This window comes from Misgurnus anguillicaudatus, chromosome 21, assembly GCF_027580225.2.
Source record: "Misgurnus anguillicaudatus chromosome 21, ASM2758022v2, whole genome shotgun sequence".
Lineage (NCBI taxonomy): Eukaryota > Metazoa > Chordata > Actinopteri > Cypriniformes > Cobitidae > Misgurnus > Misgurnus anguillicaudatus.
In genome coordinates, this window is record NC_073357.2 from 60,587,942 (window position 1) to 60,604,756 (window position 16,815).

The window sequence follows — 16,815 nt, forward strand, 5'->3', positions numbered from 1 at the left end:
TTGGGGTTAGAGTTTGAAATTAGGACAAAAAAGTTGAGTAACCAATACGTTAAAGTGACACAAACAGAAAACGTGACATGCTCACGTTCAAACGCGGCAAAACGTGATATTTTCACGTTGGTCCATACGTGAAATAGTCACGTATTTGCGTGATATTGGGTTGGATGCACATGGTTCACATGATGCAACAAAAACATATCTTGAGATGACAAGCAACACAAACGACACACCAAACACATATTTTGAATTCACACCCCTCTAAAGAGAAGTTTTTTAAAGGTCCCGTCCCAGTGACATAAAGGTACAACACTTGTACTTTTTTTCAAAGAGTGTGTGTTTATGTATTTATTCATCATTTATGTTTACATTAAGGATGAATAACAAGGGTTTACCAAATGATGTGTGATTAAAATGTATTATCTTTTTTTCAAAGTATAATTTTTTATATAGTAATCTTTTCTACAGTTCTCATTTATTTATATATATATATAACTACCTTTATTTGCATTTATTTAATGTGCACTTTTACCCAAAGTGACTTGAACATTTGAGGTATTAGTTCATTTTATTAATTCATGGATTTTCTGAGAATTGAACCAATGACTTTGGCATTGCTGTCTCCTCCCTATTGAGCACAAAATCTGTGTGAATATATTACTTGCAGCTCTATTTGATCAAGTTTCTTGTAACTTTGGGACTATTTTTCATTTATTTGTCATTTGGCATATTGTTTTCTTCGTGACTGAGTACAATTTCAAAAATTAGACAAAATTGTGTTGTTTACAAAAATTTATTCATACAAATCTTACAACACTGTGTTTTTTTGACATTTATGTGCAGTACGTTATTGTATTAATGATTGACACAAGACACAGATTTATTCATCTAAAGATTTATCTCAAGGGTTAAGTAAGGCTTTGGGCACTGTCAGTCTCTACACACAACATGAATTTCAAAGGCGAGCATCTTTAATGAATGCTATACAGATAACCAGAACACAGAAAATGATGCAGGGAGTCGATTTCAAATAACAGGGGCAGCAAAGATATGCAACGCTAATGATTCAATGAAATAGGAGACGTGTGAGCAGGTGATTGCAGCATTGAAGGGCCACTAATGTACCATCTGAATTTGGTGGCCATTTTAAAGATGAGGAAAAGGCACCCAAGCCGTCCTCCTGGGTCACAAAGCCTGCAGGAGAATGCAGAATTAAACACATTGATTTCACAACCCTTTAACACTCGCACACACCACAAAATGCATATATATCTTGTACGTTTTAAGCATGCTTTCACTACGCTTATAAGTCATTTATCAAACACTTCTCTCTTTTTAAAGCCTAGTTATGTGCACCACTTTTAATAGACTAATTATGGATTATAACAGTCATACATCTGAACATGTTTTATGAACATTAATGAATGTCATGATAGTGGTATATTAACAGCTGTATGGTCAAAAACAAGCAGGATTATTATGAAAAGAATTTTCTTAGAAAAGAAAATCTATACTTCCTACAACAGGAGAAAAGCTAATTAAAAGAAATATTAGATAGAAACAGGTTAAATGCCATATGGATTTGTGCCGAACGATTTTAATAAGTTCTGATAAACATAACACACACATTCACAGACATGAACTTGAGATTTGAGAAGTAGGAAAAGGTGCATGCTCAGTAGTGTTTCAATCAGACGAGATGTGTTCATCGTCATCAGCACAGAGTTTGAGAAAACAGAAATTCACACATTAACAGTGTAGGGCTGAGATTTTTTAGGAGATATGAAAATAGTGAAGGTTTGTGCAAGAGAGATCAACGTATAAAGGGGCTTGTAAGATGACAGTGGGAAGATCGAGAGTCCCTCGGAGCCGTGTAAACTCACCGAGAATTCAGAAGGGAACTGCTTCAGCCAATCCAACAAAAATGCCTCAATGTCATCCCCATCCGGGAGCGCACCAAAGTCTATGTCTTGTAGAAATTGGTGCAAATCTAAGTCTTCAGGGCTGTTGTAAATAAAAACACTACACTCTTAATTTCAAGAGTTGAGGAATGAGAGTAACATTCAATTTCTTTCCATCTATTTATTTAGACTGATGTGTTTTTAAAAGAGAAGGTATCGAAGCCTACCGGGTACAATCAATTCCTTTATTAAAATAAATAAGCAAGCAAGCAAGCAAACAAACAAACAGGTAAGTATCGTTTGGTCAAACTAAACTGTGGACTGCATGGTCCACAAAGCAGACTGTATTGTATTGTTCAGGTGCTTCAGTACAAAAGAAAAACAATATCATTATCAAAATATTCATTTTAATGTCTTCATCATACATAAATACATGTTTAAAAGACACAGGTGCGATTTGATCTGACTGATTTGTTCTGCAGCAGGTGCTGTACATACAGGGGGGTTATTATTATGATAGGGGGTTATTTTATAAGCGCTACAAACAGGCAAGCCGCCGTCCTTTGCCTCTATATCTCTGTCTATACCTTTGGCCCAGGACTGCGGACAGATACTTCTTTACTGCCATTTGCTTCCGATAGCGGCTGTAGCTGTCCGTGAAAACCCCGTCCGAGTGGCGTTTGGACAGCGGCTCGTTGTCCTCCTCTATCGTGTTTCCTCCCCTGCGTGCGCGGAAGAAAGACAAACACAAGCGTCTGGCATTACAAATCACGACCACTTAACACTTAAAAACTGACTGTACTTGATAAAAAGTGACGTTTGTGTAAAAAAAAGAAGTGGGTTATATCAGCAATATCTGTGGAAAGTGTGCCGTCTACGCAAAGTGCGTTGCGCATTAGTTTTGCGCATTTTTCGGTCTTTGTACACATGCGTCGGATGGACGCGCTTTGGAGATCATGGGTCAAGTTAAACAGGTAACAACAGGTTACCAGGTAAGAATCAGACTGAATGCAATTACGCGCCCTGTAGTCTAGTTTGGGTACGCATCGCACCATGGGTGTATCCCAGAAAGCGTGGTTAAAATTAGCAAAACCCTATGTCGGTTCCAAAACACCACATAGTTCAGGCAGCCTCCTACTGTGAACCGAGAGTTAATGCGCGCACACAGAGAATACATAAAGACAATTTCAATTTCAAACATACCCAGGTATGTCACATAACCAGCTTTTCGGAATAGCCTTCCCCCCTGAAAAGTTACTTTTAAGAAAAATAATAATATAAGGTGCGTTCTTGCATTACTTTTGCGCATTTTCGGTCTTTGCACACATGCGTCAAAAAGACATCGCGTTTTGAAGAAGATAAACGGGTAATAGATAAACGCATTTTGGTAAAACGCACAGCACGATCATGTAGCCGGACAAAGAATTGGAAGTGATGCTGCTTAGATAATGAAACTGTAGATGATGGTGTTGTTCTTACCCCACGCGTTTGGCCATCAGTGTATGCAGGTATTTCCTCGCTGATAACTGACCGAGCGCTTTCCTGTACGCTTTATTAAACATCCCGTCAGCGTGCCTTTCCATTCTGTGTAACAAATGCCAAAAAAGTAATAATTATGTTCGTTATTTCGCAAACATCTTAAAAGCGCAATCAAACTCTTATGAGGTCCCATTTTGTTAATGAGACTTCTAGTATTCACCTGTTCGAAGGAGGATAATATAACGTGAATGTGTCTCCAGTGACTGATGGAGAGCTTGCAAAAGCAATCTGATCACTTTCAAACGTTAAATCTGGTAACGAGTTGGCGTCCTCGAATCCCGCCGTCTCCATCCTGAAACAAAACACTGAATTATTTCTTCAATCAGCCTGCATTTCCACAGGTGTAAAACATGTATATAAAACAAGTTCCTTTTTTGCGCGACAAAGAATTTTGTGCAATAGAAAGTTTATGTGGGTGTTAAAGGTTCTTTATGGAGCCATACAGCCCAGCAAATAACCCTTTAGGAACTTTTATTTTTAAAGCGTATTTATGTTTCTTCTGAAAATAAAGTTAGCTTTGCTCGAAATCAAACATTAAATACAAAACGAATAATGAATGGTGGTCCTATGCAAAGCAGGTGCAGGTTAGTTTTTACAAATATTTTATAAGGTAAGGACAAAAAATGCGTGTGAAAGAGAGACGAGATTTTACCTGACGCTCGGGTAGCTGAGAGGAGAACATACACTACAGTGCACGAGGAGTCCATAGATGAAGAAAGCAAGAGTCGTTTTGCTGCTTGTCATCATTCTGAAGGAAAAAATGCATAGATTAGTAGACTATATACTTGTTGGAAAGTCATCATTGAGTTGAGATCACCTATTATTGTATCTGGAGTTGTTTCTTTTTCAATTGAGAAACATATTCCTCTCTACTGTTATATTAGAATTCCACAAGCAGGTGTTTCTGAGATCATGTGAAGTAAGTAAGAGTTTGCACAATTGTTATGTTTCTTAAAAAAGTACACCTTCTATTTTTCACACTGTTAAAAGCACAAAAATGTATTTTCTTTTAGAAGTCCAAAGAGCATCACATAGCCTACCTACAGCAGCGCACGGATGCGTGCGGTCCAGCGGAAACTGCAACCAGAAGAACGAGATACAATCTCAGCCTCTCTCTCTGTGTCTCTCTCTCTCTCTGTCTCTCTCACACACTCTCTTTCTCTCAGCCTGCTCTTAAACTTTCCTCTGCGTCGATTTGTTATCTGTATTCAGCATAAAACGTAAATATATATTTTTCAGAGCTCTATATTGTGAACGGATCTGATAGAAGACGCGCAATTTTTGGTCTCCATCTCGCACGTTTGGAGCGCTTGTTGTCCTCTGGCCCTTTTCACTACACGCGCTGTGGATCATGTCGACGTCATCAGTCCTTACTGTGGAGAAATCCTGTACTTTTCCTGCCTCAAGTCATAAAGTTTATTTTTGGACTCAAGGAAAAAGGAAATCTCTGGTGAATACAAATATTTGCCAGTGCGCGTGATGTCAGTTGTGGTCATCTCTTCGGATATTTATATTTATTAGCCATAATTCATTCTTTAAATAGCTCAATTTAAGATATAATAAATACATACGTATGTATTTGAAAATAGAGCAAAAATCTATTCATTATCAGATGATTGACAGGATATTTAATGTGCAAAATTATTTAAACTAAGAAAGAAATAAAAATGTTTCATCAGTATATTACACTTCAAAGGATGTTCACACATTCATGTGCAAAATAAATAAGTGATAAATAAAATAAGGCATTTAAGGAAAATGAAAAAGCTTAAGTGAATTGAAATGTTCTTGATTTCTGGGCGCGTGCATGTAAACTTTACTGAATGAATGAATCACGCTGCGCATCAGAGGCGCGCGCTTTGACGTCATCTGACGAACTGACTGCCCCAAAACTCCAATGCTGTGTGTGAACTGTGACGTGACGCACTACCCCATATATTAAAATGTTCAGTTTACAGCAATAAGATGGCGTGCGCCACCGAGTGTTTAAGAAAGGAAAACGCAAAAGTAGTAAAAAAAAAACATTATTTTGATTAATGATTGTCTAAAAACTATTTCTTTTATTAGCCGTACTCTATATTTAAAAATAAATTAATTAATACAAGAATATTTTCATACATGTATTTATAAGGGAGACTGGAGATGGTTGCAACACTTTTTAGATGTTTAGTTACTTTTAGAAACCAAAAAAATATTTATATAATGAACTTGCATTATTACCATTAAAAGATGATTACATATGACATATCATTCACAGTATTTATTTGAATGGAAAAGGTCAAGGAGAAAAACCTGGGGACAGTTTAAACTGCAAATACACAAAAAATACATAATTTCACTTTTTTAAATTTGGCTATTTGACTATTAATGCAGTTTAAAAAATATATAAAATCTTATTTTATTTAGCTTTTAGTATATTTTTATATTGAGTATATTAGAGGTTTCTTTGTGTGTAGGTTATACTTGAGTAAATGTGCAGAAGTTTTTTTTTGTTTGTTTGTTTCTCTGTAATTCAGTGTGATAAGAATGTAAAAATATGCAATGCAATCTATATTTAGACTAGTTGCACCTGTCATAACGTGTTAGATACTGACACTTGCTAACCTTAAAAGTCAACAAAACAATAATTTTTGAAACATTTATTCAAAACATCAGGGCAGTATGACAAAACTATAGCTCATGAAAAGGTTTTCTTTCACATCTTAAAATAAAATGCAGTCAATATAGCAGTTGAATGTTTGCAATGAAGTCTTTTTTAGTCTTCTTTATAGAGGGTAAGGAAGACCGAGACCTGATAATAAAACTTGTTCCAACAATCCCAGACTCCCCTTTGTAACAGCAGGTGCAAGGGAAGAGAAAAAACTATTTCTATTTATAACTGGGTTCAGCAAACTGTGGAGAAATCCCCCAAGAGAGACACTAAAACAAGGAAGATTAATTTAATGATGTCAAAAATCTCCACAGCGCTCTGTGCTGAGCTGTAAACACACACACAGATATATACCGCTCATAATTAAGGTGTTTATTGAGTCAGGTAGAGTCATAAACTAGCCACTTCTGTCCGGTGCAATAACCTGTGTTTGCATTTTGAACAATGGCTCATTTCAACATATGCGTCTGTTTGCAATCCTTTAATTTGTAAAGTGTGTGTGTGTCTGCACCAGTGTTCTTTATGAGACAAATATGACATTTATTTCACCCATGGAGAGTGTGGTTATAATGCTACAATGTAAACATTTGAAATGGTTAAATAAGCTAACAGTAATATCATTGTTATAATTGAGGGGATGTCTGATATTATGATATTACATGAACTGTGATGGGAAGAAACCTCTTCCTTCTCGTCATTGCTTACACAATTTCTCGCTCAGCACAACACTTAAAAAAATAAGGATTGTATGATGTTTCTTTGCTGCACCAAATTCTTAAAAGAACTCTTTTTTACATCAAGTACCATTTTTGTTGATGTTCTTGAGGTGGTCGATATATGTGTTTTAATAATATTGTTTAGTTTTTGAGCAATTCAATGCATACTGTATGTCACTCTTATCATAAAAAATGTAACATTTTTAAGTTTTATCAGTACTGAATTTTAGATGGCAATATTTAGTGGCTTTAATACCAATGTAAGGTCTCTGTTTAAGTTTTCAATTATTTTTTTCAAATTATTTTTATAGTTAGGTAAGTTTAGAATTTTTACATCCATAACATTGATTCTTCCTTATAAATGCAAGTAAGTAAGTAAGTAAGTAAGTAATGTTTAGTTTGTGCATTTTAACTCACTCATCCTATAAATGTGTTTGTCTCCCAAAATCTTGTGTCGTTATTTATCACATCCACATTTCCCTCATCTAAAATAGAAAACATCGGTATAGACTGATAGATTTCTAATATCTGGACTCTATCATCAGGGGTTATGGAAACATAAACAGGTGGTTGAATATGTTAAAGTGCACCTATTTTATTGCTAAAAAACAACGTTATTTTGTGTATTTGCTATAATACAATGTGTTTGCGTGGTTTATGGTTTTAAAACACATTATTCTCCACATACCGTACATTTTTGTAGCTCCAGATTTCACTCTCTTCCTGAAACGCATGGATTTGAAAAGCTCTGTGCCTCTAATTGGCCAGCTTATCTGTACGTTGTGATTGGCCTGAATACCTCTGACGTCAGCTGGAAATGTTACGGCCCGTTAAAAAAAAAAAAACAATAAAACCATTACAGGAAATTCTAATGGTTTCTAATAAAATACCAATAGGAACCATTAGCTTTTACCATTAAAACTATTACACTGTAGTGCGTTTTGGGCCATATTCCATTAGAACCAATAAAATTCCCAATAAAACCAATAGAATTTTTGTGATGGTGTCTGTTTGAAAGATTCAGTCACAATGCAATGCTGACTGGACATTAACTTACAGTACAGGCTGTGAGTCTGAAGCGGGAGGAATTATGATGATGTCCAACATGATCTCACAAAGTTCCGTGGGATAGTCACAGAATTTTTTGCTCATTTTTCCGTGGCATTCTCACGGATCTCCGCATTTTTCCTTGGCCCTTCCACAGACTTTCTTTATCCGTGGCATTCTCATGGATTGGACTGCTTTTTCCTATTTTCAAATCATTGTTGCTTCGGTTTAGAGTTAGATTTGGTGTTTGCATTAGGATGTCACTTGAAGTATTGGTTTAAACAATTTTTATTTTATTTATTCTTTTATATTTTCTAAGCTTTAAACAACTGTCGCCTGGCGTTGGGGTTAGAGTTGGGTTTGGGTAAGATTGCATTTTATGTAAATCTAACCCTAAACCGAAGCAACAATGGTAAGAAAATTGTACAAAACAGTTGAGTAACCGATCTGTGAAAATGCCACGGAAAAAGACAGTCAAAACGCAGAGATCCGTGAGAATGCCACAGAAAAATTAGCAAAAAATTCTGTGACTCAGGTTCTAATGTCGGTCTTGTCCACATCACCAATCCCAGGAAGTAAACTGTTGCCTACAATACTTGTGTTTTGTTGTAGTCCAAGAAAAGAGATTTACATTGGAGACGATAACTCGCGTCATCGTTTATTTGGGATTTGTACCTTTTGCATATTGTTAACATGAACTAATACACACTTACACACCAAAAGAAATGTAAAAATGTGATTCAGACAATAGGTGCTCTTTAAATAGCGGAATGTTGTGTGCTTGTTAAAGTGAATAGCAAAAATAAAACTTTTTAAATAAAACATTTTAGATTAAAAGTATAATACATTTATTTTATATAATACAATTATATTGCACACATTTGTATAGTGTGTGTGCAGCACTTTCGCTTCCTGAATCATATGATCACACTGTTGTCACGCGTCACTCTCTGAAGGCCACCAATCAGATCTTTATATCGGGTAAATATATTTTCTGTAAGCCAATCACAGCTGACCGGGGCGGGTCTGTTGTTTTGAAGGGAAGCGACACTTTTTGTTTATGTGAAACTTACATCTGACACAAAATGTTAAAAAATAAAATAATAAACGTGACAGTTCGTGACGTGAGATTCCCGACGTCCCTAGAACAACACGGATCCGATGCGATGGTGAGTGAGTGCTGCCGATGATTCATTTTACTACAAAATCCCATAAAATACTGCAGAAGTGAATGTATAACGGACTGTGATTGATTGGCAGCACACTGATCCGGATTATTCTGCTGCATATGTTGTGATTGAGACCACAGACACTGAACTGAAGGGATATGGACTCACTTTTACTGTGGGAAGAGGAACAGAAATCGGTGAGCTTTACACATGAATAGTTATACAATTAACAGTTAGTTAACACCTCGTGAAAGTAACTGTCATCTGACTTGGTAACGGGACAAGCCTGCCATCGTGTGCTGTAAACTGTTCATTGACATTATTAATTTTCTATAGAGTCTTATTAATTGATTGTAGCATACGGATGTCGCATTTGTAGGGTGCATACATCTATATTACTACAACACAACTTATACTATAATAAAATCATGTTTCATTTTCATAAGGGTATTAATAATCTTATCAATGTCAATTTCTTTAAATATCTTCCTCTTTGTTCATGTTAACTTTAAAGCTTTAATAAATGTCAAATGTTGCTGCTTCTTTGATGTCTTATTCTTTCTCTCTGGTGCACCTGTCGCTTCATCTTCATTATTTCTACTGCTAGGTTAACTGATCAATCTGTTTATCTGTAGTTGTATGTGCGGTTGAAGCATTAACTCCTCTGGTGGTTGGAAAAACCCTAAAAGAGATTGTCAGTAACTTCAGAGGTTTCTACAGACAGCTAACCAGTGATGGTCAAATGCGATGGATCGGGCCAGAGAAAGGAGTTATTCAGCTGGCCACAGCAGCCGTCCTGAATGCTGTCTGGGATCTATGGGCTCGAGCGGAGGGCAAGGTTACACAACTTTAAACAGCACACCACCAAACGTTTTTTTTTTTTGCATAATGTTAAAGGAATAGTCTACTCATTTTCAATATTAAAATATGTTATTACCTTAACTAAGAATTGTTGATACATCCCTCTATCATCTGTGTGCGTGCACGTAAGCGCTGGAGCGCGCTGCGACACATCGATAGCGTTTAGCTTAGCCCCATTCATTCAATGGTACCATTTAGAGATAAAGTTAGAAGTGACCAAACACATCAACGTTTTTCCTATTTAAGACGAGTAGTTATACGAGCAAGTTTGGTGGTACAAAATAAAACGTAGCGCTTTTCTAAGCGGATTTAAAAGAGGAACTATATTTTATGGCGTAAAAGCACTTTTGTGAGTACTTGGACTCGGCGCAGTAACACCCTCCCTCTCCCATTATGAGAGTGAGAAGGGGAGCCGACCTTTCAGGCGAGTCGAAGTACTCCCATAAGTGCTATTACACCATAAAATATAGTTCCTCTTTTAAATCCGCTTAGAAAAGTGCTACGTTTTATTTTGTACCACCAAACTTGCTCGTATAACTACTCGTCTTAAATAGGAAAAACGTTGATGTGTTTGGTCACTTCTAACTTTATCTCTAAATGGTACCATTGAATGAATGGGGCTAAGCTAAATGCTATCGAAGCGTCGCAGCGCGCTCCAGCGCTTACGTGCACGCACACAGATGATAGAGGGATGTATCAACAATTCTTAGTTAAGGTAATAACATATTTTAATATTGAAAATGAGTAGACTATTCCTTTAATCTATTATACAGACATATACACAAATAACCAGAGGCTTAATTTGAATTAAAATGTTTGTTTTTCAGCCCTTGTGGAAGCTCCTTGTGGACATGGTAAATACTCACTTTTAACAGTTGATCAACTTGATGGTCATCTTAGGGATATGTGTGAAATAGCAAGACACCTTTAAAATAGGTCACTGCATGTTAAGAAGATCTTAAAGGAGTTTGAATGAAACGTTTTGAATGTTGGTATGTTTGTGTTTTCTGTATAGGATCCTGCAGAGTTGATCAGCTGTATTGATTTCAGATACATCACTGATGCTCTCACTGAGCAGGAAGCTTTAGGTGAAACTTTTCATCTTATATATTATGTTCATGTATAGCTCAGTGGCATAGCATTGGGTTAGCAATGCAGGCAGTTGTAGGTTCGATCCCAGGATTACGCATGCTGATAAAAATGTATACTTTGCAATGGTATTAAACATCATCCTGTTTCTCTTTCTAATAGATATACTTATAAAAGCAAGAGAGGGAAAACAGATGAGAGGTAAGACCCTGATCAATCCATGAAGGCTATAAACAAGCCAATTATATCAACGTGATCTTATTAGAATACATGTGTACTTTTACATAAAGTGTGGTTGTACCACACATACATTTATTATGCTTTCATACACACTGAAACATATAATATCAACGTTTTGACAGGACTATTCCAGTCTTCTCCAATGCAATAATAATCACATCAAAACACAACATAAATTCAGAAAAGATTGTATTCATTCGCTGTAATCCACATCTTTAAAATTCATTCAAATTTAACCCTTTTCCAGCGATCTTGATCCCAGTTCTCATCAGCGACCTTAAACGTCAAATCTCAAATTTGTTATGAATGTTAATTCAAATATTACGCCTCAAGAAGCTTTACGACACATTGTTTTATGGCAGTGATATCAAACGCTGGTTGGATCTTGCCTGCTACATCACAGATTTGCTACATTTTCGTCTTTTAGTCAATGTACTTTTAAAATTTGAAATGCGCGCCTTGACAGAGAGAAACTGGATTAACGTTCTGGTGGATTAATAACTTTAATATTTCTCTGTACTTCATATACAGAGAGGACTGCCGCTGCAGCACATCTTCATTTTAACTACTTTTGGTTCTGCTTTTGAAATTTCGCAATAAATAAATTATTTGTGATTACACACTTATTCGCCTGTTATGCTTTTTATTTTCTAATAGAACATGATTTTGATTTAAACTGTTTTGGGTCAGACTCTATTAGCGGCGTAAAATAGATTTTAAAAGTTATATTTTTACTAAAATTTCTCTACGTTACTTTGCAGAATACAAAAAGAATACATTATATATTATTTTACATTTTTGTATAAAAAGGTTTGGATTTAGGGTAAGGTTTGGGCTAAGGTTAAGGTGGCAACATTATCATTAAAATGGTTAAATGGAAATTATACAGCTTACATCTTTATAGTATAGAAGATTTGTAAATGTATTCTACGGCTAAATGTTGCAAGTACATCTACATTACACTTTAACATCTATTTAAACGTACATAAAAGTATGCTTTTTTAAAGTTATGTATTATTACTATGTATTAACGGTGAGACCAGGCTGATTATATATATATATATATATATATATATATATATATATATATAAATATAGCCATCCTAACTCAGTTAAGATACCCCGTGGTTGTGGTACCTGGACCACAAAACCTCTTAAGTCGCACGGGTATATTTGTAGCAATAGTCAACAATACATTGTATGTGTCAAATGTATCAATTTTTATAAGATGTACATTTACTACCGTAAAAATGTGTTTATCATTAGTAATATGTGTTCCTAAAGACTTCATTTGGACAACTTTAAAAGCAATTTTCTCAATTTTTAGATTTTTTAATAGTTGTATCAAATATTGTCCTATCCTAACAAACCATACATGAACGTAAAGCTTGTTTATTCGGCCTTTGTGTGATGCATAAATCTTAATCCGCATGGTTTTGTGATCCATGGTCAAATTTATATTGTAAATAAATAGGAAAGTTTTTATTATAAGTGCTGATGAAAATGAGGTTTGTACTGTAATGCCATTGATAATCTAGTAGAGATGTTTAATGTGAACACTATAGAGGAGCAGATGTTGAGAGAAGGTTATCCTGCGTACACCACTTCATGTGCCTGGCTGGGTTACAGCGACCAACAGCTGACTCAGGTGCGTCTGACTGCTGTATTTTTGGGTCTGTGCTGTTGATGTTATAATGATGTGTTTTCTGTGCATCTAGCTCTGCTCTGACGCTCTCGCTCAAGGATGGACGAGATTTAAAGTGAAGGTTGGGGCCGATCTACAGGATGACATCCGTAGGTGCAGCCTCATCCGGAAGATGATCGGACCAAACAACATCCTGGTAATGCAAAGTCATTAGTCAAAGGCTTTGGACAAATGTAAAGTAATGGTGCTTCACAATGCCATTTCTGAAAAGTCTTTGACTGAAAGGCTCTTTGAGGAACCAAAAATGTTTTTTTCTATGGGATTGATGTGAACCTTTCAAGCACCTTTATTTGTAAAAGTGTTCGAGAGCGCATGTAGGATTTAAAGATATTTGTGGCTTAGCCCAGACAGAGTCGCACCCCATATCCTCAAACCTGCATTTCATTATAATATCAGCTTTGTGCTATGAAAGATGAAGTTCGAGAAATGATCCATACACTCAGGGCTATCTACAGACAGATAAACAGAACAATCCTCCATTAGATGATAGATGCCAATCAACGATGGGATGTTGGTGAGGCGGTTGCCTGGGTTACCAAACTGGCAGAGTTTCGCCCACTGTGGATTGAGGAACCCACATCTCCTGATGATATTCTCGGGCATGCGTTCATCTCTAAGGTAGACAGGTTTATTTTGGTATGTGTGTGTGTGTCACAAGCAATATGACGTTTCTTCTTGGGTTTTTAGGCACTTGTCCCCTTTGGTATTGGAGTTGCCACAGGAGAGCAGGTGAGGGTGTCAGTCTTAACTCGTATACTCGAAATAAAGCAGGACATATTTTGAGATGAAACGAGATGCTCATCTGTACATTTTTGTGTTTGTTATCAGTGCCACAACCGAGTGATGTTTAAGCAGTTTCTCCAGGCGTCCGCTCTGCAGTTTGTTCAGATTGACAGCTGTCGGGTGGGAAGCGTTAATGAAAACCTCGCCATCATTCTCATGGCAGCAAAGTTTAATGGTAAAAGCAGAACTCTGATTGACACATCTAAAGTTTCTGATATATAAGCATCATGATTCTCATCTTCTTCACAGTCCCTGTGTGTCCTCATGCCGGAGGTGTGGGACTTTGCGAGCTCGTTCAGCATCTCATTTTATTCGACTACATTGCAGTGTCTGCTAGTTTACATAACAGGATGCCTGTTCACCTTTTAAGATAGCTCAATGCTTTAAAAACATGATTTTGACATTGGCTTCTGTGTTTGTCACAGGATGTGTGAGTATGTGGATCATCTTCATGAACATTTCAAAAGCCCCACCATCATCAGAAACGCACACTATATGCCACCAACTGTAAGTCCATTAACAGATTGAGGAAAAACTTAAAATCTTTATTCAGATCATGCAACTATGATTATATGATTATTATCTGACTCTGAACAATTGTTGCATTGAATTCTATGTCTGGAAAAGACCTTTTACAGTTCCATGATTTTCCAGAAATTATATTTACAGAATGCTACTATAGTATAAACATTTTTCTTAAATTAAAATTTTCACATTTGGGTGATTCTCGCGAAATTAGACTTATGAGGTGTCATGAAACATTTTGATAAAAAAAGTAAATGCAAAGTAAGAGTATCAAAATAAGAAGCATACAGTTACATTTTTTTTTTTCATTTTTCATGTATTATTTTGCACATGATTTTAAATGGCATCATACAAACTAATTTTGTTGTTTTTTCCACATTTAAGGGGAAAGTGGTCATTACCGCAATGTATCCATGACTGGATTTGGGTTCTTTGACATGGAAATATTTATAATAAAAAAATCTAAAAAATGAAAAGCTTCAGTGCATGTTATACTATAAGCATTTACAGTAAATAAACATGTGGTATTTGGTGATCATTGGTAAATGTAGAGACAATAGTAAGGAATATATAAATGTGTCCAAGACCAATTTTCTCATCCTCTGCAACAATTTTCAATCATTGTTTAAGCCCTGAATGAACTAACATTTAATAAAAAAATTGTTGACATAATAGACTGTGACACTCAAGATGGCAACTGGTAAGCAGTTCTTATTTTTTCTCCCCAGATAAAAGTTGAAATTTTGTTTGTCATAGTACCTAGACAACTTTTTAGTTCTCATTACCAAAAACATGAGTTTGTAAATGCATCTATTTAATGTAATTATCATTTTTCTAAAAAATGTAAATAATTCTATAGGAAATATTTTTTAACCCTTGTGCATCAATTAAAAAAAGTTACACATAGGTTCACAGGGGACAAAATTGTCCATGTCCAAAAAGTGTCATAAAAATATTATAGATTTATATTTTTTTCCACTTTCACTGATGCCATTTTTTAAACCAGCATCAGCTCTAATCACAATGACCAAACATTCATTCATTTTCAGAATTTTAACCCTTTAAATGCTGGTTTGTTTACAAAATGCCACTGTTGTTTTTTATGGAAAAAAAAACGACACCTCCTTTGCAGCGGTTGTAGTCTTGTGATTTCCAGTACAATATATTTTTTTCATTCAAACTGTTCACACATGCACACACACACACACACACACACACACGCTCACACACACGCACACTGGTTTCCATGTTTTGTGGGGACATTTCATAGACGTAATGCATTTTATACCATACAAACTGTATATTCTATTCCCCTTACCTACCCCATTCCCTAACCCCAACCATCACAGAAACCTTTCTACTACTTCACATTTTCAAAAAACATCATTCTGTTTGATTTATAAGCTTGTTTTCTCATGGGGACCTCAAAATGTCCCCACAAGGTCACAAAAATACTGGTATTCCTATCTTTGTGGTCACCACAACGTGATAATTACCAGGTACACACACACACATACAATTTTCATTACACACATACAAACCACACTCTGACATCCATACCAACACACCCACACAATTATAGCTTCATAATATATCTAATTGGCTCTATAATATGCATAAGCAGAAAACAACAATAAAGCGATCATTTGCTTTATATGCCAAACCTAAAAAAAATGGCACCATGTGGTAAAAAATAGTAAAAATTTAAATTATGAAGCCTTGCCAACAGAATGAAAGCCTGATAACAAAGATTGCATAATTTTATAGTTGAATGGCACTGGGATTAAAAATTGCAAGTTTTAATGGGTTTCAATGGGGACATTTTTGTCCAAAAGGTCCTGAGAGGAAGTATTTTGTGTACCTAGTAGAAAATAGATTTTTTAAAGTAAATGACGGTGAAATATTAAAATTCCAATAAAAATGCACACCTGTGGCAAATTTTATGCAGTTAGCATTAACGCAGGCAAAGTTATCAACAAAAACAAAAGTGAAAAAGACAAAAATGTCCTCAAGGATGCACAAGGGTTAAATCCTCTAAAAATAATGGTTATAGTAAGTTCAGACCTTAATCTTATATGTGCAAAAACATTGGCTTCAAGGGCTTGTTTTTATAAAATCTGATGCTGGACACCCAAGTCTGGATTTCGTGAGAATCACCCATTTACTGTTTTTCTTGAAAGCAATTTAGCATATTTTTATTGTTTTACTCAGATGTCCATTTACAGTTATTTACTTGGCAGTCCATAACAGAAAACTAAGTTTATAATGGATGAATTCAATTTGACATTCATGTTTAAAATGATGAAACGTTGAGAACTCTCAGAAAAGAGTCCACATTAAAATGTTTCATGATGCTGGATGATCTTTGAGACAAATAGACATGAGGTCTTAAAAAATTGTTAAGCATTTGTATTGCATGAACGTGTTGTGTGTTTTTCTCCAGGATCATGGTTTCTCCTGTGAGATGCTGGAAGAGTCGGTGCAGAAGCATCAGTTTCCTCATGGAGAAGTTTGGAGAAATATTTTGAAGCAGGAAATATAAACACAGACACGATAATGAAGAGAAATAACTGCATCATAAACATCAGAATTT

General features: G+C 35.7%; 2 protein-coding genes across 3 annotated transcripts; one reads left to right on the forward strand and one right to left on the reverse strand.

Annotated features, from left to right (window-relative positions):
* Positions 1 to 771: 771 nt before the first annotated feature.
* On the reverse strand, positions 772 to 4,780 carry adcyap1a (adenylate cyclase activating polypeptide 1a). 2 transcript variants are annotated; one of them, XM_073859573.1, is made up of 7 exons: positions 4,482 to 4,780; positions 4,090 to 4,185; positions 3,598 to 3,729; positions 3,378 to 3,482; positions 2,486 to 2,620; positions 1,881 to 2,001; positions 772 to 1,191 (listed from the first exon to the last, which is right to left on the reverse strand). In XM_073859573.1, the coding sequence occupies exons 2-7, from the start codon at positions 4,182 to 4,184 to the stop codon at positions 1,183 to 1,185; spliced, it is 597 nt and encodes a 198-aa protein (XP_073715674.1). In that variant the 5' UTR covers position 4,185; positions 4,482 to 4,780; the 3' UTR covers positions 772 to 1,182. The 2 variants fall into 2 exon arrangements, with proteins under 2 accessions (XP_073715674.1, XP_055073297.1); XM_055217322.2 differs by having other exon boundaries at positions 4,478 to 4,779.
* Positions 4,781 to 8,852: 4,072 nt separating this feature from the next.
* Positions 8,853 to 16,812, forward strand: enosf1 (enolase superfamily member 1). The gene is made up of 14 exons (XM_073859571.1): positions 8,853 to 9,019; positions 9,111 to 9,216; positions 9,655 to 9,857; positions 10,708 to 10,734; positions 10,896 to 10,968; positions 11,132 to 11,170; positions 12,775 to 12,857; positions 12,928 to 13,050; positions 13,398 to 13,532; positions 13,602 to 13,643; positions 13,743 to 13,872; positions 13,947 to 14,042; positions 14,119 to 14,204; positions 16,666 to 16,812. Exons 1-14 carry the CDS (start codon positions 8,936 to 8,938, stop codon positions 16,762 to 16,764), a joined length of 1,326 nt encoding a protein of 441 aa, XP_073715672.1. The 5' UTR covers positions 8,853 to 8,935; the 3' UTR covers positions 16,765 to 16,812.
* The last annotated feature ends 3 nt before the right edge of the window (positions 16,813 to 16,815 follow it).

What these genes read in the sequence shown, in the direction of transcription:
- enosf1 (XM_073859571.1), top strand. Translation starts at nt 8,936, where the DNA reads ATGTTAAAAAATAAAATAATAAACGTGACAGTTCGTGACGTGAGATTC. An exon ending in CACTGAGCAGGAAGCTTTAG is followed by an intron (nt 10,969 to 11,131) that starts GTGAAACTTTTC and finishes TCTTTCTAATAG; the next exon opens with ATATACTTATAAAAGCAAGA. An exon ending in GAGTTGCCACAGGAGAGCAG is followed by an intron (nt 13,644 to 13,742) that starts GTGAGGGTGTCA and finishes GTTTGTTATCAG; the next exon opens with TGCCACAACCGAGTGATGTT.
- adcyap1a (XM_073859573.1), bottom strand. Translation starts at nt 4,184, where the DNA reads ATGATGACAAGCAGCAAAACGACTCTTGCTTTCTTCATCTATGGACTC. An exon ending in CTCAGCTACCCGAGCGTCAG is followed by an intron (nt 3,730 to 4,089) that starts GTAAAATCTCGT and finishes GTTTTGTTTCAG; the next exon opens with GATGGAGACGGCGGGATTCG. An exon ending in TCCGCAGTCCTGGGCCAAAG is followed by an intron (nt 2,002 to 2,485) that starts GTATAGACAGAG and finishes TATTTACAACAG; the next exon opens with CCCTGAAGACTTAGATTTGC.